We start from the raw sequence: 21,314 nt of genomic DNA on the forward strand, positions 1-21,314 counted from the left end.
CGGTCTAGGAGTAATTAGCTGGTGAAGTGAATTTACTTATTGTAGAGTTAACAAAAGTTATCATGAGCATTGTAATGTTTATCATAAGCATTGTAAAGCAGATGTCTTAACAAATGTCGACTGGGAATTTTTTTACGAGTAGTTCATTCATACCTATGCAAGATTGCTGTGAAAATACAGACCGGAAGTAAAAAGACGCAGCGCTGAAAAGGGGCGGGGCTACATAAGGTCAGTTTGGCTGGCTAATATGAGCTGTTACTGTGGACAGTACTGAACTAGTTAAAGCCTTGTTTACACTCGAGGCTTCTACTACGCAAGAGTCCAAAGGTGCGCGCGGCAAAAATGACATGATTGATTGTAACAGCGCGCGCACACACAATAGGCTTTGTTTCTCTGATTTTGAAAACTATTCGCGATCAACTTAGATCTCTTACAAGATGGTTAGTGATCCCTATAACATGTTTTACGGTCAACGACATGAGTACTACTAATCATAGGTACTAATCAGCTCTCTCACGAACGTAACAGCACATTTATCCCATAGCAAAGTCACAACACAGCGAGGGATAACTAAGTTACATGAAACAATCCCAACTACATATTTTACACCACTGACAAGGGAAAAGTCACTACTCACGGAGTTTATGACTAGCTTCCAACTTTCTGCTGCTCCTCTTTCAAGGTAGTGATGAAACGCGTTCGCTTGTTCGCGTTCGGCTACTGTAGAAACTCGACGTCACAATATGGCGACCTTCATAGAAGGGGATTCATTCTAAGGTAATAAAAACATTACGGTTTATTAAGCAAGTTCTTTATACACCACTGAACACATAGTTATGGATGTCATATTGCATTTCTGTTAGTAGATACTAACTAGAAGTAACGTTAGTTCACTTAAAAAAAAAAAAAAAAAAACTTTTGCTGATAATTTACTCACCCCCATATCATCCAAGATGTCCATGTCATTCTTTCTTCAGTCGAAAAGAAATTAAGGTTTTTGATGAAAACATTCCAGGATTTTTCTCCATATAATTCTTTAACTGGTAACCAAACGGTTCAAGGTCCAAAAGACGATTTCAGTGGCAACTGCGAGCTGTTCAAAGGGTTTTAAACGAGTCTAGACGATGAATATGAGTCTTATCAAGCGAAACGATCGCTCATTAAAAAAAATCTATGTATATAAAATGTAAGTTTTATAAGCTCTTGCTCTGTTCTGTGATGTGCGTTCGTGACTCTCCTGTTCGAACTCGTTCATCAAAATGAACGATTTTTTCAGTCAATTCCAAACTTGATTAATTCAGGTGTGTCTGATTATTTTTGCCGTGACTACTGAGGTCAGGCACACCTGGATTAATCAATTTGTCCAATAATGGCAGACAGCAAACAAGGAGCTGGCTTAAGTTCAGGAAGTAGTGCTGCTATACATGGTGCTAATGTCTTTTAATCTTTTGTTGTTGTTGTTGTTGTTGTTGTTTTTTTGTTCTGTAAAGCACTTTGGTCAGTCATTGGCTGCTATAAAATATGCTATATAAATAAAATGAACTTGAACTAGTGCAGCTATGCATAAAGCCAATTCGTTCATTTCGTTCGTTAAATGAACTAAATGACACAAAAGAAGATTCCCTCATTTTGATAATAAATATTTACATTATCTAATTGTTTTATCCAATGTAATTATTCTAAATCATTCGCAACTTTCTCAAACCAGAAATTCTTAAACTTAAGCATCTCTCTCATTTAAAATACTCAACACATGCAGTACAGGGTAGAATCACTAGGGGTCGCTATAATGCCTGATGACAGCATGTAAATTCAAGAAATAGTCAAGTATTTTCCATGGAAGCAGGTGTTTAATATGTAAATGCATTTTAATAGTATAATTTCCTTGACAGAATTTTAAACTTTAGCCAAACATAAATAGAACCACAGTAAAAACTAAGAAAAACACATGAACAGAGCACTGAAAAAAGACAAACATGGAAATACAATGGAGTGAAAATATTTTTTACAAAAATCACATTCAAATCTCAAAAAGCTATAGGTTCAAGTGAAGTGTTAACATTTTCTTTAGTTTGTAGCTTTTCAGTACACCTCATAAAAAAAACTACAAAAATGGTCGGAGCTGTCTGAGAATGTTCTCCTCAAGGGTCTGTGAAGACCACTGTCACTCCGAAGTCTTCCTTATAGATCTCCCAGGTCTTAGATTTGTGTGGATTGTCCAGCTCCTCCCTCGACAGATACAGTCTAGACACAAAAACATCAATGCAAAAGTCACCCCAAAAATAAAATCCCTAAATTACTGACAAAAAAACCCACCTGTTGTTCTCAACAAAAGAGGTGTTAAACCAGAAATAGAATGGACAGTCCTCGTAACCCTTTGGCAGACCCTGGACAGAGAGAAAAGGGGAAGTTCAAGTCCCAGAACCTCATTCAAACTTTCTGCCAACAGCACTTCATAAAACGCATGGGTCAATTAAATACTTAAAAATAGTGGAGGCTTACCGCACTGGACTCAAACATGACCTTCACATCTCCAGTCACAACAGGCCCTTCCTGCAAACTGATGACCACAGCATTACTACCAGTGTCAGGAAACACCTGAAAAACACACACACGACAGGATGATCAGACTGAAATGATTGGCATTTGAGCCTATTTTAGAGAACAGAAACATGCACTGAACACAACAATCCTCTCCAGCTTTGCATACTTACTGTACAGTTCTGCTGTTTAGCACAAACACCCTCGAAGACGAGCTCTCGCTTCACTATGATCTTCACCTTCAGGTCACTGCCATTGCTCCTCCCCACACCTGAACAATAACCTTGAGGTAAGCTAAAACATGCCAAAAAATAATCTCAAAGTGAACTATCCCTTTAAATTGAGTCATGCAATAGGACAATAATCCCAAGCACACCAACAAATCTACAACAGAATGGCTGAAAAAGAAAAGATTTAAGGTGCTGCACTGGCCCAGTCAAAGTCCAGGCTTCAACATGATTGAAATGTTGCAGTGGGACTTTAAGAGAGCTGTGCATAAACAGATGCCCACAAACCTCAATGAACTAAATAAAAGTGGGCCAAAATTCCTTCACAGTGATGTGTGAGACTGATAAAGTCATATAGAAAATGATTACTTCAAGTTATTGCTGCTAAAGGTGTTTCTAAAAGCAATTTAATCCTAGGGTGTACTTAGTCTGTCACACATGCCGTCTCCATTTTGACCTTATTTTTGTTGTTCATGGTGTAATATGGCATGTTTTTGTTCATCTGAGGTTGTATTCACTCAATTTAACCCTTGTGCATCCTTATGGACATTTTTGTCCTTTTCAGTTTTGTTTTTTTGATCACTTTGCCTGTGTTAAAGCTAACTGCAAAAAACTTGGCACAGGTGTGTATTTTTTATTGGAATTTTACTATTTCACTGTCATTTTCTTAAAAAAAATATTTTTTGCATTAGGTACAAAAAATACTCCCTCTCAGCACCTTTTGGACAAAAATGTCCCCATTGAAACCCATTAAAACGGCCATTTTTAATCCCCGGTTCAGTTGACTATAAAATTACGCAATCTTTGTTAAGAGGCTTTCATTCTGATGGCAAGGCTTCAAAATGTAATTTTTTACTATTTTTTATCAGATGGTGTCATGTTTTTTAAGTTTGGCCTATAAAACAAATATCGCTTTATTCCTGTTTTCTGGTTCGGCATATTATAGAGCCAACAGGATAAATTTTGCAACAATATGTGTGTGGGTGTGTTGGTATGGATGTCAGAGTGTGGTTTGTATGTGTGTTATAAAAAAATATGTGTGTGTGTGCGCATGTGTGTGTTTGTAATACCGAAAGAGAAAAACTGCAAATTCAAATCCAATCACTGTGAGCACCAGTGGGGTTTTGCTGGGACCCAATGGGGAAAATATGTTACTACGCCCAAACAAACTGTTACCGAAAGCTCATTTTTTTGAGATATCATACTCAAATTTGGAACACAACCTATTTAGATTTATGGCTTTGATTTTATTGCAGTTTTGAGTTCAACCTGATTTATAAAATATATATTTTATATAAAATATTTTTTATAAATAATTTTCATAAACTTATACCTATATAACTTTTTTTGGATTTACTTATTTTTTTTTTTTTTACTTCAGCAATAATCTGCAAAGGGTCTTCTTTAAAATGATAACAAACTTAAGTCTGTGCTCCAAAGAGTCACATTTTTATGACAGTTTTTTGACATGGACATTTTTGTCCTCTTTTTACCTATGTGTAACTTTTTTTAATTGATGCACAAGGGTTAAAGACCCGCTAATGACCAAATAATTTTTTTATTATGTCCTGATATGTAAAAACATAGAATTGTACACCAAGGGTTTACTTTCTTTTTCACGTGACTGTATATATACATTGTCATTTTATAATGCTGATTTTCATTTAGGTATCGTGATTAATGACTGGGTCTGACCTGCGATGGAGTGGATTCGAATGCTCTTTATTTTCAGGCTCTTCTGAGGTGGTAGCTGGCGGTTGTATTGATTCTTCATGATCTCATAATAACCGACATACCTACTCTGCAAGTGCAAAAACAAACAGAACATACATCAATAAAAAAAAAATTATCATATATATTCATTGCTCCAAAATGGATCCATGGCTTCTAATGCAGTTTCACACACCTGAGAGGGCGTTTCAACACCCTGGAACTTCGAACTCATGCTTTTATCAGTCCGTCTCTCGCCAAAGTAGTCCAAACTCTCCTGTAAGATGGTTTACAGAAAATTTAAATACAATCTTGAATGAGAAAGTCTCTACATGTCAACATTCATGACCAGATTGTACCTGCGCACTCTCAAACTGGTCACTGTCGATGAGCCATGTACACACCATCGTCCCAGTTCGTCCTGTTGAACAAAATCCAATCCATTGAAATTTTTAGAGTGTGTTTATATACAGCATTAAAACACCATCAAACAACATACCTTTTCCTCCTTTGCAATGGATGGCGATCACATTCCTAGAGTCTGCCGCCATCCACTCCCTAACGCAGGCTGTGTACCGCAGCATATCACTGACAGGAGAACAGAGAGATTCATGACAACATGCTTGTTAGAAACTAGATTTGCCACTTCAGAAACCTGTTCTAATGTTCAGTTGTGCCGAGAGATACTTACTCGAGTGATGGCACGTTATGGTCATCTATCATAACACGCTCCACTCGATAGTGAAAGAACTTTGGATCATAGCCTTTCTCACCTGAAACAAGAATTGGCTACCATTATTATCATGCCTTTTAGAAACAGAAGAAATTATTTGAGGGTAATTAAGGTAAAGTAATCATGAAGAGAAGCGTCTACTCACTACAGAGATTAAACACCTTGTAGTGATCCAGATGTTTGGTGTCCAGGAATCGAGCCACCTCCTGAAATGTATAATTTATGTATTGATCATACAGTTGTTGCAATGTTTTCTGAATAACTTTACATCGCATTAAAAACTTCTTAAACATTTGTTTTATGTTGGTGACTTACTCTGATGGGGTTCCTATAAAGCGCCTGCTTCCCAGAAGATGGAAAAGACATGGCAATGACTCTTTCTGAAGAGAGATGAGACACTATGAGTGATGAATCACTTTGGTTTGCTTGATTTTAATGTTGTTTATAATGATCTCATCAAAAAAAAAAAAAAAAACAGACAAGAAGAATTAAATATCTAGATTTCTGCTGACTAAAATAAAGAGCAACCAAACCTGTGACGTATGTGAGGTCCAGATCAAACCCATCTTTTTGGTACCTTCTTTTGTTCTCAGACACCTATGAAAATTATTAAATAAAATGTATTTATTTAGAACTTTTTAAACACCATACATTGCTTATATGAATAAGAGATTAAAAACATGAAAAAAGCATTTAAAATGATCTAAAAACATGAAAACCAGTGCAACAAAAAGAAAAAGATCGAAGTTTGTGACCTTATTATGCTTTTTTGGATATTACCTTAAAGGGATACTCCACTTTTTTTTTTGGAAATAGGCTCATTTTACCACTCCCCCAGAATTAAACTGTTGAGTTTTATAGTTTTTAAATCCATTCAGTCAAACTCTGGTTCTGGCGGTACCACTTTTAGCATAGCTTAGCATACATCATTGAAGTGCACAGGACCATTAGCATTTCTCAAAAAAAAAAAAATGACCAAAGAGTTTTGATATTTTTCCTATTTAAAACTTGACTCTTCTGTAGTTAATCGTGCACTAAGACTGACGGAAAATGTAAAGTTGCGATTTTCTAGACTAATATGACTAGGAACTATTACTCTAATTCCTGCGTAATCATCAAGAAACTTTCCTGCAGTACCATGAGTGCAGCAGGCGTAATGATATGACGCAGCGCCTGAAAATAGTCCCCAGCTCGGTAACTTCCAACGTGACCGGAACTAAGTTTGTGTAGTTATGTTGACGGCACTGAAAACACGCACTGTAAGCAGAAGACCAATCACAACAGACTGAGCCATCTGACCAATCAGAGCAGAGTAAGTTTTCGGAAAAGAGGGGTTTAGAGAGACCGAATCATTATTGAACCATTTCAGACACTGTGACAAAAGACATGATGCTGCAATGTATATTATGGTAAAATGAAAGTGTTTTTTGACCATGGATGTATGTAAACCTATTGTAGGAGACCTTCAGAACTAAATTGGGAACCTTTAAAATAGCATAATAGGGGTACTTTAATTTTAAAAAGAATTAAAAAGTATAAAAAGGAATGGAAAGTATATATAAACATTGAAATAATGTGGTGTAAAACAGACCAAAAAAACACTCACAATCTGATTGGCTGAAAAGATACAAAAACAAAGATACAAAATGAGACAATTTCCTTTGTGTTTAGGTCACTCACCATTCTCCTGGTGACCTTCTCAAGCTCTTTCTTCTGAGATGCCAGTCTGAAGATACGTACCAGAATCAATATCCTCAGAGATCTCAGGAATGTGACCACCCTGCAAACACGCCATATTAACATTAGTATAATATTGGATGAAATTTAAGCATCAACCATGAATGCTTTCTGTTAAATCTGATGTACCTGGGAATCAGGCTGGCTCCTGAGAAATCGGAGAATGCGTAGATCATGGTGACCACCAGGGTAATGGCCACAATGGAAGCATCTATTATGTTCAGTTTGGAGCTGAAATACACCTTGAATCTGAGAAAGAAGATGATTTAAAAATGGTCGATTAGATCCTGAGTATTTAAAATGATACCTTTGCACCAGGTTTTAATCACATTCATATATAATCAGTATTAATGCAGAGCTTGCAGACCATTTCATTTATTTTTGTGCTTGCGCTCAAGGAAAATGTTCCAGAGAGATAAAACCTCATTTTGGACAAACAGAAAGTGCCGGGAAAATGTGTTTCCTGTAGATCATTTCCTATCATGAGTGACTTGAACACACTACAGCATTATTGGTTGTTGTTAGCATTACATAAACATTATGTGCTGACTTATAGTTTGCAAAATAGTTTTGAAAAACTACTAACCCCTCCACATAGATGCGAAGCAGCACATCAATGAGGAAAAAGAAGGAAATGACAAGAGAAACAGCCTCCAGTGCACTTCCAACATCACGACTCTTGTTGGAAAGGGACAAGTCCACAATGACCAGAATAATGTCCACAATGATCAGTATTAGGCCAAAAACACTGCAAATAAGAACATAAGTCGCTTGTTGTATCATTAAAACATAGCCTAAAATCTAATCTAAATTAAATGATCCCACTCACCGAAATCCAAAGGACATCACAAAAGGAGTTATAAATTTCCGGACACGACTGCAAAATAAATCAAACACAGAATGAGACATAAGAATATTACTCTTAAAGAAGTAGCTCACTTTAAAAAAAAAAAAAAAAAAAAAACACTTTTGCTAAAAATTTACTCACCCCCATGTTATCCAAGATGTCCACGTCTTTCTTTCTTCAGTCGGAAAGAAATTAAGGTTTTTGATGAAAACGTTACAGGATTTTTCGCCATATAATGGACTTCATTGGGTACCAAACGGTTCAAGGACCAAATGAATGTTTCAGTGCAATTTCAAAGGGCTTTAAACAACACCAGGTGATGAATTATCTAGCGAAATGATCTGTCATTTCAAAATAAATAAATAAATAAAAACAAATCTTTTTGAGTCATTTGGTTAATTTGGTTAATGGACTCGAAAAAAGATTCTTTCATTTTGATGAACGAGTTTGAACAGGAGAGTCACGAATGCGCATCACAGAACAGAGCAAGGCGAGCATTTGTGCTTATAAAACTTTTATTTTTTAAATGACCGATCGTTTTGCTAGATAAGACCCTTATTCATCGTCTGGCGTTGTTTAAAGCCATTTGAAGCTCCACTGAAACTCTCATTTGGACCATGAACCGTTTGGTACCCAATGAAATCCATTATATGGAGAAAATCCTGGAATGTTTTCATCAAAAGTTTAATTTCTTTTCGATTGAAGACAAGAAGACATGGACATCTTGGATGACATAGGGGTGAGTAAATTATCAGCAAAAGTTTTTTTTAAAGTGGACTACTTCTTTAAGACATCACATTGTCAGCAAATTAGAAGCTTACTTACTGGTATATGGTGTCTGGCTCCTCATTCTCTTCCTTTCCATCATCGATCTGCACCTCTGCCTCTTCTTTCACCCCATTACTTGGCCAACATAGTAAAATATATTTCAAACATATTACATACTGCTTGGATCATGTGATTTTAGGAGCTGGGAGTAGTGCTGAATTACTCATTTAAAGTTGGGGGAGTAAAGGTCATGATGCTGCTGAAGTGTTAGTAACGTTAATTAAATGTTATTCACTTACCCATTAACTTCCTTGGAATCTAACCCAGGGTTAAAATGTACGGATGTCATTTTTACTGGAAAGTGTCTCTCTGAAAGATTAAAAGAAATTAAACATTCCAGAGGAACTTTAGTTCAATTAAAGCTGGTATTTAATAATATATGACATTGAGACATAAAGTAGACAGGTCTAACTAACCCTAACATAACAAAAATGTACTTACTTTAGATCTATAAATCTTTAGAGGATCCACATGGAAGGTTTCAGATGTGGATTAAGAGATTTTTCTTAACCCATGAATAACTAATCCCAAAAGTTGTATGCAACACAAGGTTTTTACATCAACTATGAAGACCTAAATTAAATCCGACCGCATAATGTAATATAACAAGCAATTGTTTGTTCCAATCTGAACAAGATCATAGCAAAGGAATGCCAGCATTTGGAAAAAAGCGATACAGACCTGACAGAAAGAAAGCGCATCCGGGAAAACTGTTTTCCTTCCTTTCGCTTGACTCGCAGCTTTTCTGCTATCTGACCAGTCACATATTCCTCAAAAAGCATTTTTGTCTCATGTCTCCATGATTGTCTTTATGAGCAGTGACAGTCCCGTGATTTTCTGCGATAACAAAGGAAGGAGGTTCAAAGGTTAGCAGTAGCCTATAACGTTAGTTTTCTTATGTCTTCCATCCACATTCACACCGCCCCCTTTCTCACTCTTTTGATGCGGACGTAGCGGTTTTTAACTTCCTCATGCGCTTTACAAGTTAACCATAACACAAAATCAATTTAGACGAGTGGTAAAGGTGATAAAAAAAAACAAAAAGGCTCACTGAGACATTATACAACATCGTAATGTTAAAGTGTGTGTGAGTGTGTGTGCGCGGGCTGAATACTTTCAACTCTACTTTTTTTTCAACAATAGCACTATTTTTAGTGAAAACAGCTTTGTAAAGCAACGAAGTAATTAGTTAATTAAAAACTAAAAGTGCTTAGAAACGTAGGTCGTGTAATAATTAAAGGAACAGTCCATCCAAAAAATACAATTCGGAAAATGTTATGATTTACTCGCCCTCATATCTTTCCAAACACATAGCCAACGCTTCTTTCTTGCGTAGAACACACATGTATTTTTTAACCCCAAAACAGGCAACACTTCACTCACGTGACACATATCGTTTTTATTGCCTTTTTTTGGGGCATAAGAACGATTTTTTTCATCAAATCCTTTTATCATGGCCCGCAGCCTGGTCTTAAGTATGCTGGTCACATGATTTGCTTAAATTTATTTATTTATTTATTTATTTTTTTGTGATCAATTAATCAGCCTGACCTAACCAACATGGCTGCCAGTGGTTCAGAACATTTTAGATTTTGAGATAAGTAAATAATATGTATTAAATTAACTTTTCTTCTGAAAAAAAAGTAAGAATACTGCTAACATTAATTGTGAACATTGTCTTAAGTTGCTGAAGGAGAAAATTAAAAGAATTTGTTGCTTATGTTACAAAGCACGCTTGGAAATCTCCAGTAGCACTATCAAGAATGCTTTGGAATAGACCTACTGTTTGTTGGTTTTGTTTTAAAGAAAACAGTCAGCAGATTATTGCTGAAGTGCTTAAAAAAAAATGAAAGTTTAAACTTACAGTAAATCAAGTATACTGCAGCAGGCTAATATTTTTTCTTTTCTTATATAAAATACGTATTTTACAAAATATTTTTTAATCAAAGCCATATATCTAACCAAGATGTGTTCCAAGTTTGAAGTTGATATCACAAAATAGCCACTGGGTGACTTACATTTCATTGAATTTAACTGTATGCTGTCCAAATATCACTTCTGTCACAAAATATGGAACCTTTGATACTCAGACCTTTCTGGCAATATGTGTTTTGTCAAGATTAGAGAAGGTTTTGATCATAAATTATGAAACATGACAATGCACGAAAGGGGAGGAGACCGATAAAAGAATTTAGAGTAGGCCTACCTTTTCTGTTGTAAAACAACATCCAATTTCAAAACAAGTCTCACAGGCTGAATCTTTAGTTCGCTTTCAAATGATATATCATTTGTCAACATTAGATCAGATAAAGAATGGGATATAATTGTTTTAAACATGCAGTTGCAGTAACAGTTAACAGATTAATGACTTGGTCTTTTTTTTTATACCCTAACCAGGCAACGTGACTCAGGAGACACAACTCATAAAATTCAAAATATATCAGATTTTTTTTTAAAAATCATGAAAAATGATTCATGAAATAAATGTATGCTTAGCATTCTCCCCTCTTGCCTGATTACGGTTTAAACGTGACGTCTCAAAAGCACCATTAACCTATGCCAAATGGCTGATGCGCAATTGTGAATCATAATTGAAGATTGTGTTTTATGCCAAACAGAAGTTCCACATAAATTATAAAGAAAACAAAATTTTTACATTGCTGGTATGTGTGGAATGGGGGAAGCATCTGACCCATAATGTGGACCAGGCGGAACCAACAGCCTATAAATATTAGAAATGAACGTCTGGAGGGCATTTCATTGACATAATCTGGAAGAGGAAAGAACACCACGTTCTGTATGTATGCATTTATATTTATTAAGCTATTTTTTAATTGATGCTACTTACTCAGGCTAGCCTAGGCTTCTTTTTGAATTCACTTATAAAAACTTTACTTTTTTATCATTAAAAAGTTCATGTTTAACGTTAATGCAAATTAAGTGGAAAGCTATGCTTGATGTTTTTATAATTATTATACTACAAAATTAACACATTTCTATGTTCATGTGAAGAATATTAAAAAATGGTCATGCCACAGCTGGTTTTTATCTTGGTGTTTCAAGCTCTTACATCACTTCAAATTTCAGTAAGTTCTCTCTTTTACCAGAATGTTTGCACAATGTCTGGACATTAAATAAATAACAAAAGAGTAATGTTTTCTATTTGTCAAGGCAGAGAAAGGATGCCAAACATCTGAAGTATCAATGCTGAAGGAAGAGATTCGTATGCTAAATAATAAATTGTTGATTGGAGAATGGAAAGTTATGCATCTGCGTGCTCACCGTCGATTCAAGCTGGTTCCCAAACTGGAACTATCACAGGAATTCAAGAATACTTCTGAAAACCACACTGAAACTTCACCAACCCTACCAAGTACTGGAGGCTCATTATTAGTTCATGACAAAGGTAAAGTTTAAACACTTATAAGTGTGCAAATGTATATTCATAATGAAACATTTTAGAGTTTTATGAACTAATTGTCAAGTTTATAACATTTTAAAAACCCATCTGTCTGTGGTCTCATGTTGCATTTCTTGCATTTTAACTTATTGCTGGGGTTAAACAGACATGTGCCTAAATGGAACAGAAAAGTATACTTTGTGTGATAAACAGAGAGTTAAAGCTTTAATAATATGTGTTTGATGGAAAAAGACAATCTCCAAATGCTTAAATCTTTGTATTATTTCTGTAATTTATACTGTATGTCCGTTAGATTGTACTGAACTATACGACAGACTAAAACCAGGAAGCGGATTTTACAGGATTAAACCCAAACCGTTACTTGAACCGGTCCTTGTGTACTGCGACATGGATGATGGCGGTGGCTGGACTGTGATTCAGAAACGGATCAATGGGAAAGTTGATTTCGACAGGTAACCTAAGAATGCACAGTCTTATGCAATGACTGTATTAGTGTATGCTTTTGCTGACCGTTTTTTTGTTCACAATCAAATCGCCATTTCTATTCACAGAAAGTGGGAAGATTATAAAAATGGATTTGGTAATTTCCAGTCAAGTAAAGATGAATTCTGGCTTGGGAATGATCATATTCATGCCCTGCTCAGCAATGGTAAGATTTGGATAATCAGTTCATCACTCTTCATTTCTGCTCTACAATAATATTTTCCAAATCCTCTTTAGGTGAAAATGTATTGAAAATTGAACTGATGGACTGGAATGGAGTGAGATCATATGCTATGTATGGTAGCATCAGAGTATCAGATGAAAAGGTATGCTGATTTTGGTTCCTATACCATTAAAGAAGTAGTTCACTTTTAAAAAAACTTTTGCTGATAATTTACTCACCCCCATGTCATCCAAGATATCCATGTCATTCTTTCTTCAGTCGAAAAGAAATGAAGGTTTTTGAAGAAAACATTCCAGGATTTTTCGCCATATAATGGACTTCAATTGGAACCAAACGGTTCAAGGTCCAAAAGACAGTTTCAGTGCAAACTGTTCAAAGGGCTTTAAACAATTTCAGATGATGAATAAGGGTCTTATCAAGCGAAACGATCACTAAAAACAAAGTTTAAGTTTTATAAGCTCAAATGGTCACCTTGCTCTGTTCTGCGATGCGCGTTAGTGACTGTCCTGTTCGTACTCGTTTATCAAAATGAACGAATCTTTTTCCGTGTCATTTGGTTCGTTCAATGATCAAAACGAAACAAGTTGACTCTGGAAAAGATTCGTTCATTTTGATGAACGAGTTCGAACAGGAGAGTCACGAACGTGCATCACAGTACAGAGCAAGGCGACCATTTGAGCTTATAAAACTTAAACTTTTTTTTTTTTTAAATAAGCGATCGTTTCGCTTGATAAGACCCTTATTCGTCGTCTGAAATCATTTAAAGCCCTGTGAACAGTTTGCAATTTGAACTGAAACTCTCATTTGGACCTTGAACCATTTGGTTCCCATTGAAGTCCATTATATGGAGAAAATCCTGGAATGTTTTCATCAAAAACCTTAATTTCTTTCGACTGAAGAAAGAAAGACATGGACATCTTGGTTGACATGGGGGTGAGTAAATTATCAGCAAAAGTTTTTTTAAAAGTGAACAACTCCTTTAAATCTTTAATTCCAGCCTTTGAAAATGGATGAGAAGTCTCCTATTTCATCACGTACCTCTTAGCTCTCATCATTACTCCTCTGTCCTCAGGATAAATATAGGCTGCACTACGGGATGTACAGTGGTCAGGCGGGAGATGCCCTGTCCGGAGGAGCCAATATGGTGGAGCAGTGGTCAGCCTCTCATAATGGCATGCAATTCAGCACCCGGGACCAAGATCACGATCGCTACCTGCAAGGAAGCTGTGCTGCGGAGAACAGGGGAGGCTGGTGGTATAACAGGTGATGCTGAGGGCTTTCTGAAATCATTAGATACAGCTTATCATATACTAAACACTCTTGTTTTTTGTTACCTGTTGCTTAATTACAGATGTCATGCTGCCAATCTTAATGGGAGGTTTTACAGAGGTGGAGAGTACAAAGCCAAATATGATAATGGTGTAGTGTGGGGCACATGGAGAGGACTGTGGTACTCTCTCAGACACACGGCCATGAAGCTCCGGCCCAGCTCCTACATGGACAACATAGGGAGTGGAGGAGGACCCGTGGAGTAGCAAGGCAGCTGAACAGTCTCACCGATCACATTTGTGTATTTTACAGTGCCTGTAAGACTTATTGTAGTTTATTAAACCTTTCTGGACTGCCAAAATCAAGAAAGCATCTTATTAACTGATCTTGGTCGATCCAATGCATACATTGGCTTATCGTTACAAAACATTACGATTATGATTTGATATTAATCAAAATGCTATAATTATTCTTTGTGTAAAAGGGTAAATAGTATCATAAATATTTTAACTTTGCATGCATTCATATAATAGCGGTCTTAGAAAAAAGTATGTGTACCATAATAAATTAGCATCTAAAACATATTGAAAGTCTTGATTTTTGTAATGTATCTTTAACATGGTCAACAGTAAAAAGAAACATTCTGAAAATAAATTCATTACATTTACTGTACGTATATTTTCATATGTCATGCAAAAACCTGAGAATTCACATTTTCCAGTGTACAAACAAATCCAAAGGTTGTCATTCTTGTGGTATGGATGATTTCAAAAATGATCATATTAAATGCACTTGAAGTACAAGGATATAAAGTCCACATGAAGCAAAATAACCTGCTTCATTCCAATAAAGCTTTTTTTTGAGAAGTTTGAGTTTGCTTCAGGAGAGTGTCAGAACCTCCCAGAAATGCACGATGGTTTATGAATTGTTATGAAGTTTATGAATGGTCACAACTTCTACTCCATCATCCTTACCCAAGTATCCAGAAATGTCCATCATGTGCTGCTCTGATTCTGTTAGACTATATGGGGAGTTGCTGTAGTCCGCAGAGAGAGGAAGGCTGCGACAGCGACCCCTGCGCTGGTCTGAGGTAGAGAATGTGGAACTGCGTTGCCTTTGGCAGGTAGATGAATTAGCTTCTCGTAGCTTCCTCGCTAGTATGTTCCTCTGGATAGGCGAGGGACCTCTTCTGCTCCAGTTCTGTTCTGCCCGTTCAGCTCGATCCAGTGGGGAAGATGGGCTCCTGGCCACATTATGACGATCCACCAAGGGCTCTTTTGTTGGTGTCACCGGAACTGAATCTTTCGAGTTTGATTGAGATGGAGGAGTTTCAACCCATGGTCTTCTCCTGTGGTCCACTGAGCTATCAATCATTCTAGGACTGGAGCAAGACCAGACCTCAAGTTCAGGAAGCGTATGCTCCCAGGTTCTGCTTCTACAGCTCCCCTCTGGTATTTGGCGAGGAGTCACCTGGGTCATGCTTCTTTCTCGGTAGGGTCGGGACAGGGGAAACTGCTGCGGGTTGTTCTCGTGGAAACTTGAGGATCTTCTGAAATTGGGATTCTTGGAGAAGGGCACTCTACTACGCTCTACCATCTCCACCCAGTCTGCTGTGCGCTCGAGACGACGGATGTTGGCACTGAACGCAGACTTCGGTGGACCCAGCAACAAGTCCACCTTTTGTCTATCCGATAAAGCATTGTTTTTGGGAGACCACATGGGTTCTGGAAAGGGAGACTTTATGCGGAAGTGGCTGCTGCTTGACTCTTCCGGGCTGTCAAGTTCTTGGGGTGCGGGAGTTAGACCGGCAGGGGTTGAAGCCGTTGCCTCTAGCAGGGTGTCATCGACTGGACTCTGGGACACATGGTAGACTTTAGTGGCCTCTCTTAAGCCTTTCTTCTTCATTTCCTTGAGCTGCTGTTGAGCCAAGCGGTAGCCAAAAATAGGGGGAAGGATCTTTTGGCCAGAAGGAGACATTCTCTCTGGATCTTGAGAAAAGGGAAGAGGAAGGGACATGCTCTGTTGACAAGCCAACACACCTTGGTTCGAAGGTGCCTGCTTTGCAGGCAAGGTAAATCCCTTCTGTAGAGGAGCTGCCTGGAGACTTTCGGAGAAACTGGGTCTCTGCATGCTGTGACCACAGATAGAAGCTTCATCAGAGTTCTTTCGGCCACTGGGAGAGTGCAGAGAGCCACGGCGCATGGAGCTGCACTTTGGAGCACGGCAGAGTTTTCTCCACACTGTGATAAAGATGGTGGCCAGAATCACAGCCAGGCACAGGGAAATCCCAGCCACTACCACTAGATTCCCAGCTAGGGGTGTGCTTGCAGCTGGCGGTGGAGTGAGGGGTGGAGAGGGAAGCTCCTCTACAAACAAAGACAAAAAAAAAGGTTTGTTTAGATGTCAAAAAATAAAATAGATAAAAAAGGAAGTAAAATGTTTACCAGTGCAGTCTTCTAATGAACAGTGAGACTGCTTCTTAACCATGCCAGGGCATAGCATCCCACCACTAGAGGGCAGCAGACATTCACGGACACGCTCTCGCACCCCTTCACCACATGTCACACTACAACCACTCCATGGCTGCCACGGTCCCCACATTTCTTCAGGGCAATGTATTGGTATTGGAGAGAGAAAGTACATAAAAAATACTGAATATTATACACATAAACACATTTTTTCTAATTGACAATGTAAGTAATGCTAATTCCAGATTAAAAAAGCTATGTTTTGTAGATACCTGCACAACAGGTAAAAGCAGACTCACTTGTATGTCTTTGCACAATCACACAAGTTTGTGCTAAACTGGGAGCCTGACTGTAGACGAGTGTGAAATTGAAGCAGTACTTATTGCTGCCGGGTTCAAAGATGGAGCAGTTAAACTCAGTCTCATTCTCCCCTTGCGTGAGGAAGTTGAAAGCCATGTGTGAAGACATGGCCTTGTTGTTACTCTCTTCTTTATAAAGCAGAACTTTTCCAATTGTAACTGTACAGGGAGGAGCGATTAGACGAACAGACACTGCTCCCTCACATCCACTTTTGTAAATGTTATCCACATGAAGCTTGTAGGCGAACATCTTGGACAAGTAAAGAGGACCAGAGGATTTAATGTCTTGCTGAGTGACAGGGGATTTTATGGAGATCTTGATGAAGCCACGCTCTGTCAGAGAGGACGCACATGGCATCTCCACATGTTGTGACCTAACTACTTTGATATCGTGTCTTGTCCGGTTCTGCACCTTCTCAATGGCGTTCCCCCTAATCTGGTCTTGTTCAAGGTAGCTGACGTCGAGGTGGAGAGTTGAAGTTTTGCTGCTAGAACAAGAATGGAAGTGGTCATTAGTGTACACACCTATCCTAATGTCATTAGAACTCTGGTTGTTGCTGCCACGATCCACAGCCAGGTGAAAGGTGGGCCAGTGCACATGCAGAAGAGGACTCCACCACCAGATGGCACTTCTGTTAGACACGTCAAGGTTGTGCTTCTGCTCCAGTCTGAATCTGAAATTACCTGCATACAGGAAGCAGGAGCAGTTAAACTCCAGTGACCCTTCTGATTGGTTAAAGAGAATCGACCTGGAGAGCACTGTAACATTCATGTCAATGTCAATCAATGACACTGTCAGTCTGTGGTTGGTGAAGTTGCTTTCGGTGTTGTAATCCACAAACACACTGGCATTGCTCAAGGCAATGTGCATTGATGGCCAGAGGTTGATACCAGCCATCGCTATGGGAAAGAAAATATCAATTAAAACCAATTAATAGACTACAAAATGTAATGAACCTGTGTAATTAATGCGTGTCAAGGAGTCAAGAATATTCTCCTTACAAGTAGATTTTTTACACTTTCTACTTATTTTTTTATTTTTTTTAGTAAACCTTGCTCATGCAAAACTTGCACTGATGCTGTAGTGGGTGGTTGCCAGAGTGTTGCTATGCATTTGCTAAGGCATTGCATAAGTGGTTGCTAGCATGCTGCAATGCAATTACAAGGCTGTTGTGTGGTTTGGTTATTTACTGGTCCAAAACTATAGAGTCCAACACTACACTCTCAGAAAAAAAGGTACAAAAGCTGTCACTGGGGCTGTACCTTTTCAAAAGGTAAACTTTTGTCCATTTTAGGTGCTAATATGTACATTTTAAGTGTTAATATGTACATTTTAGGTGCTAATATGTCAATTTCAGGAGCTAATATGTCCATTTTAGGTCCTAATATGTACATTTTAGGTGCTAATATGTACATTTAGGTACTAATATGTACATTTTAGGTGCTAATATGTACATTTAGGTACTAATATGTACATTTTAGGTGCTAAGTACATTTTAAGTGATAGCATGTCCATTTCAGGAGCTAATATGTACATTTTAGGTGCTAATATGTCCATTTCAGGAGCTAATATGTCCATAATAGGTGCTAATATGTACATTTTAGGTTCTAATATGTACATTTTAGGTACTTATATGTACATTTTAGGTGCTAATATGTCCATTCAGGAGCTAATATGTCCATAATAGGTGCTAATATGTACATTTAGGTATGTACATTTTAGGTGCTAATATGTACATTTTAGGTGATTATATGTACCACTAAGGTACCAATAAACAGCCTTTGGGTACAAAAGTGTACCTTTTGAAAAGGTACAGCCCCAGTGACAGCTTTTGTACCTTTTTTTCTGAGAGTGATAGAGACTAGGTCTAGTGGCCCTTTTCTGGGTCAGATCACTAAAACAGCTAGATGACTGCTGCTAACTAGGCCTGGAACAAATGTAACTTTTTTGGCTTTATTGCTACTAAGTATTGCTACACACTCAGAAAACAACATAGCTGTCATTGGGGCGGTATCCTTTCAAAATGTACATCTTTGTACCAAAAGAGTGCATATACCTCAAAGGTAGGCTATTGGTACCAAAAGTGTATATAAAAGTGCCTAAATTATATATTAGAACTGTTTTAAAGGGTACTCTCTCAGTGATAACCTTTGTACATCTTTGGTGCACTACAGCACTATTGTGATGGAGCACTCACATCAACCAGGCCATGCTTTAACTGTCCCTTTATCAGACCTGGATTAGACCTCATGGTTTGTCTCTGACATTACCAAAGATCTTTTTTTTTTTTTAATTTCAGGTTGTGCATTTAATGCCCGATGAAAATAGAAGGCATTTTAATAATAATAAGTTCTCAAGTTAATAATAATAAGTTTAAGATACGTTCTACTGGAGTATAGGAACTTGGAGGCATTGTGATTTACAAACTTTGTGTGTGTGTGTGTGGGTCAGTTCCTGCTGAAAAAACAAATGCATCCAGGGGAAGAGAGTGCAGGAAAAGTCAGTGACCCTCCCTTCCCCCTCCCTCCATTTTACTCTCCAACTGAACCCGACTCACCACGGTGCACTTGAAACTGACAATCACTGATCTTCATTTAAACATTATTTTGGCATGAGTAGCAGGGAATTTGGATCATATAACTGAAAATTTGTGCCATTGTCATGATCCCTGCAGATGTAATGAGAACTAAATATTTTTTACACCTGTTGCATTGTTTGGAGTTCCTTTCCTTTCCACAGTCACCTTTAGTTTGCTTGTTAGGGACATTATTCTCTATAAAAGCTGATTTGCAATGAAGGATGAACTTCTTTAAATGAGAGAAAGCCTTCTTACCAAATCCCAACAGGAAGAGCAGCACAAATGGGGTTGTTGTAAGGAAACCCTGTGTCATTCCGACGTATGCAGCCTCTTATTTGTCCTCATCACCCCAAACCGCTATTATTCTCTCTGTCCTGGAATAGACACAATTCAATCAGACACAAGGGATGAACCAAATACATTCATTCTCAATACCACAGTTTCACTTGACTCTTTCATTGGACTGTCAATCGGTGGAAAATGAATTTGAATATCTTCTTGATAATCTCACATTTTAACACATAGTACTACATAGACTATTCAGTAGCTTCATAGGCTATATAGGTATACACTTTCATTTCATAAAATGCGGTACACACAATGTCTTTTCTTTATTTCTTTTCAAATTATATGTCCATAAATTATTGAGCAAGCTTCAACCATGAATTTTTTATACATGTATAAATTCCATAAGTATTTTTCATTAATTACTTAATTAGCCAATACATTTTATCGTAAAAAAATAGAAATATTATATATAGGCTAAATTGTTGTTGTGACACTATATGAACAAAAAACACAAGATAAACACTTCCAGATATGTAGCCAATATAACACTGATCTATTACAAAAAAATAAATTATTTTTACGATTACACTTTATTTTAAGGTGTCGTTAATTGTTACAGTGTAATTATACATTTAAGTACTGAGTAGGTTGTTATTAGGCTAATTAATACTACATGTACTTACTATAGGGTTTATATAGGATTAGTTGCATGTAATTAGGCTATGTATAATTTATAGTAGGCTAATCACTATAGGAACTATATTTAACGTGAGTAACAAAGACACTGTAAAAATAAGTATTATAAAAAAATCGTGCATTCTACCATTCTGCTAAAATTAAAAGTAGCCTAAATAACCTATATAGACGTGGATGTTAGAAGTAGTTTACTTACATTTGACATTGAGGCGGATGAATACCTTCTGTTCTTGTATCCAGAAAGATTACCGTCCGTTTTGTTTATGAGCGTTAAATGATTGAACGTCACAGAGCGGTCCTGAGACGCGTTCTCGTGAGCGCGCTCACAATTCACAGGCAGCGAGACCGTGAGCGCGCGATGTCTTGCTTCCGTTCCTCCACTGGTTGTTATTGGGGAAATTAAGTTAGGATGCGGTCTGGTCTCCACAAAAATCTATTTAGTATTTACGTCTGGCCGACGAATTATGAAGAACTGCGTTGTATAAATCTAATTCCAAGAAATGCATAGTACACACGTCCATTTTCAATAGAAATCCCACCACAAAACTGTGAGAGGTTTCTGCTTGCTCAAAAACAGCCAATCCGCTACTATAGTTCATGTTACCAAACATACCGGTAAATGTCAGAAGTAAGCAGTGAATCATCTGCTTAATATAAAATACCCTCTCCTCAATAAATCTCCTCACAATAGGGAGGTCTGTCACAAGATGAACTTGACATTTCAGGTAAACTTTGAAGTTCATTAATATATTAAACTATATTTAGGAACAATCTACTCATTGTAATCTCAGTTGTCATTATTGGCTCACATGTTTTGGTGGAATAGACCATAGAAAAACAGTAGTATTAAATCCCTCAGTAATAGCAACTAGTGCCAAAATAATTAAAAAAAAAAAAAACACCAATGAAACAGAACCTAATACACCAGAAATAATCAAGAAAGA

General features: G+C 37.4%; 3 protein-coding genes across 7 annotated transcripts; 1 reads left to right on the top strand and 2 right to left on the bottom strand.

Annotated features, from left to right (window-relative positions):
- Positions 1-2,016: 2,016 nt before the first annotated feature.
- tpte (transmembrane phosphatase with tensin homology) lies at positions 2,017-9,532 on the bottom strand. 4 transcript variants are annotated; one of them, XM_089126257.1, is made up of 19 exons: positions 9,305-9,532; positions 8,862-8,932; positions 8,621-8,703; positions 7,778-7,825; positions 7,535-7,696; positions 7,078-7,197; positions 6,892-6,991; positions 5,745-5,808; positions 5,527-5,591; positions 5,357-5,417; positions 5,170-5,251; positions 4,978-5,066; positions 4,838-4,899; positions 4,675-4,755; positions 4,464-4,569; positions 2,715-2,812; positions 2,503-2,598; positions 2,317-2,387; positions 2,017-2,244 (listed from the first exon to the last, which is right to left on the bottom strand). In XM_089126257.1, the coding sequence occupies exons 2-19, from the start codon at positions 8,910-8,912 to the stop codon at positions 2,142-2,144; spliced, it is 1,542 nt and encodes a 513-aa protein (XP_088982383.1). In that variant the 5' UTR covers positions 8,913-8,932; positions 9,305-9,532; the 3' UTR covers positions 2,017-2,141. The 4 variants fall into 4 exon arrangements, with proteins under 4 accessions (XP_088982383.1, XP_039532169.2, XP_088982384.1 ...); XM_039676235.2 differs by having other exon boundaries at positions 8,621-8,698; positions 8,863-8,932; positions 9,305-9,531; XM_089126258.1 differs by lacking the exon at positions 9,305-9,532 and adding an exon at positions 9,065-9,258.
- A 1,411-nt stretch (positions 9,533-10,943) lies between these two features.
- On the top strand, positions 10,944-14,513 carry fgl1b (fibrinogen like 1B). Of its 2 annotated transcripts, XM_039676239.2 has the most exons (8): positions 10,944-11,420; positions 11,636-11,709; positions 11,795-12,029; positions 12,337-12,496; positions 12,596-12,693; positions 12,765-12,853; positions 13,784-13,974; positions 14,063-14,513. In XM_039676239.2, exons 2-8 carry the CDS (start codon positions 11,647-11,649, stop codon positions 14,244-14,246), a joined length of 1,020 nt encoding a protein of 339 aa, XP_039532173.1. In that variant the 5' UTR covers positions 10,944-11,420; positions 11,636-11,646; the 3' UTR covers positions 14,247-14,513. The 2 variants fall into 2 exon arrangements, with proteins under 2 accessions (XP_039532173.1, XP_039532174.1); XM_039676240.2 differs by lacking the exon at positions 10,944-11,420 and having other exon boundaries at positions 11,530-11,709.
- Positions 14,514-14,638: 125 nt separating this feature from the next.
- Positions 14,639-21,234, bottom strand: thsd1 (thrombospondin, type I, domain containing 1). Its single transcript, XM_039676232.2, has 5 exons — positions 20,567-21,234; positions 19,642-19,760; positions 16,748-17,707; positions 16,425-16,583; positions 14,639-16,346 (listed from the first exon to the last, which is right to left on the bottom strand). The coding sequence occupies exons 2-5, from the start codon at positions 19,697-19,699 to the stop codon at positions 14,899-14,901; spliced, it is 2,625 nt and encodes an 874-aa protein (XP_039532166.2). The 5' UTR covers positions 19,700-19,760; positions 20,567-21,234; the 3' UTR covers positions 14,639-14,898.
- Positions 21,235-21,314: the final 80 nt, after the last annotated feature.

This window comes from Pimephales promelas, chromosome 23 (genome assembly GCF_988280905.1).
Source record: "Pimephales promelas chromosome 23, fPimPro1.hap1.1, whole genome shotgun sequence".
Taxonomy (NCBI): Eukaryota; Metazoa; Chordata; class Actinopteri; order Cypriniformes; family Leuciscidae; genus Pimephales; species Pimephales promelas.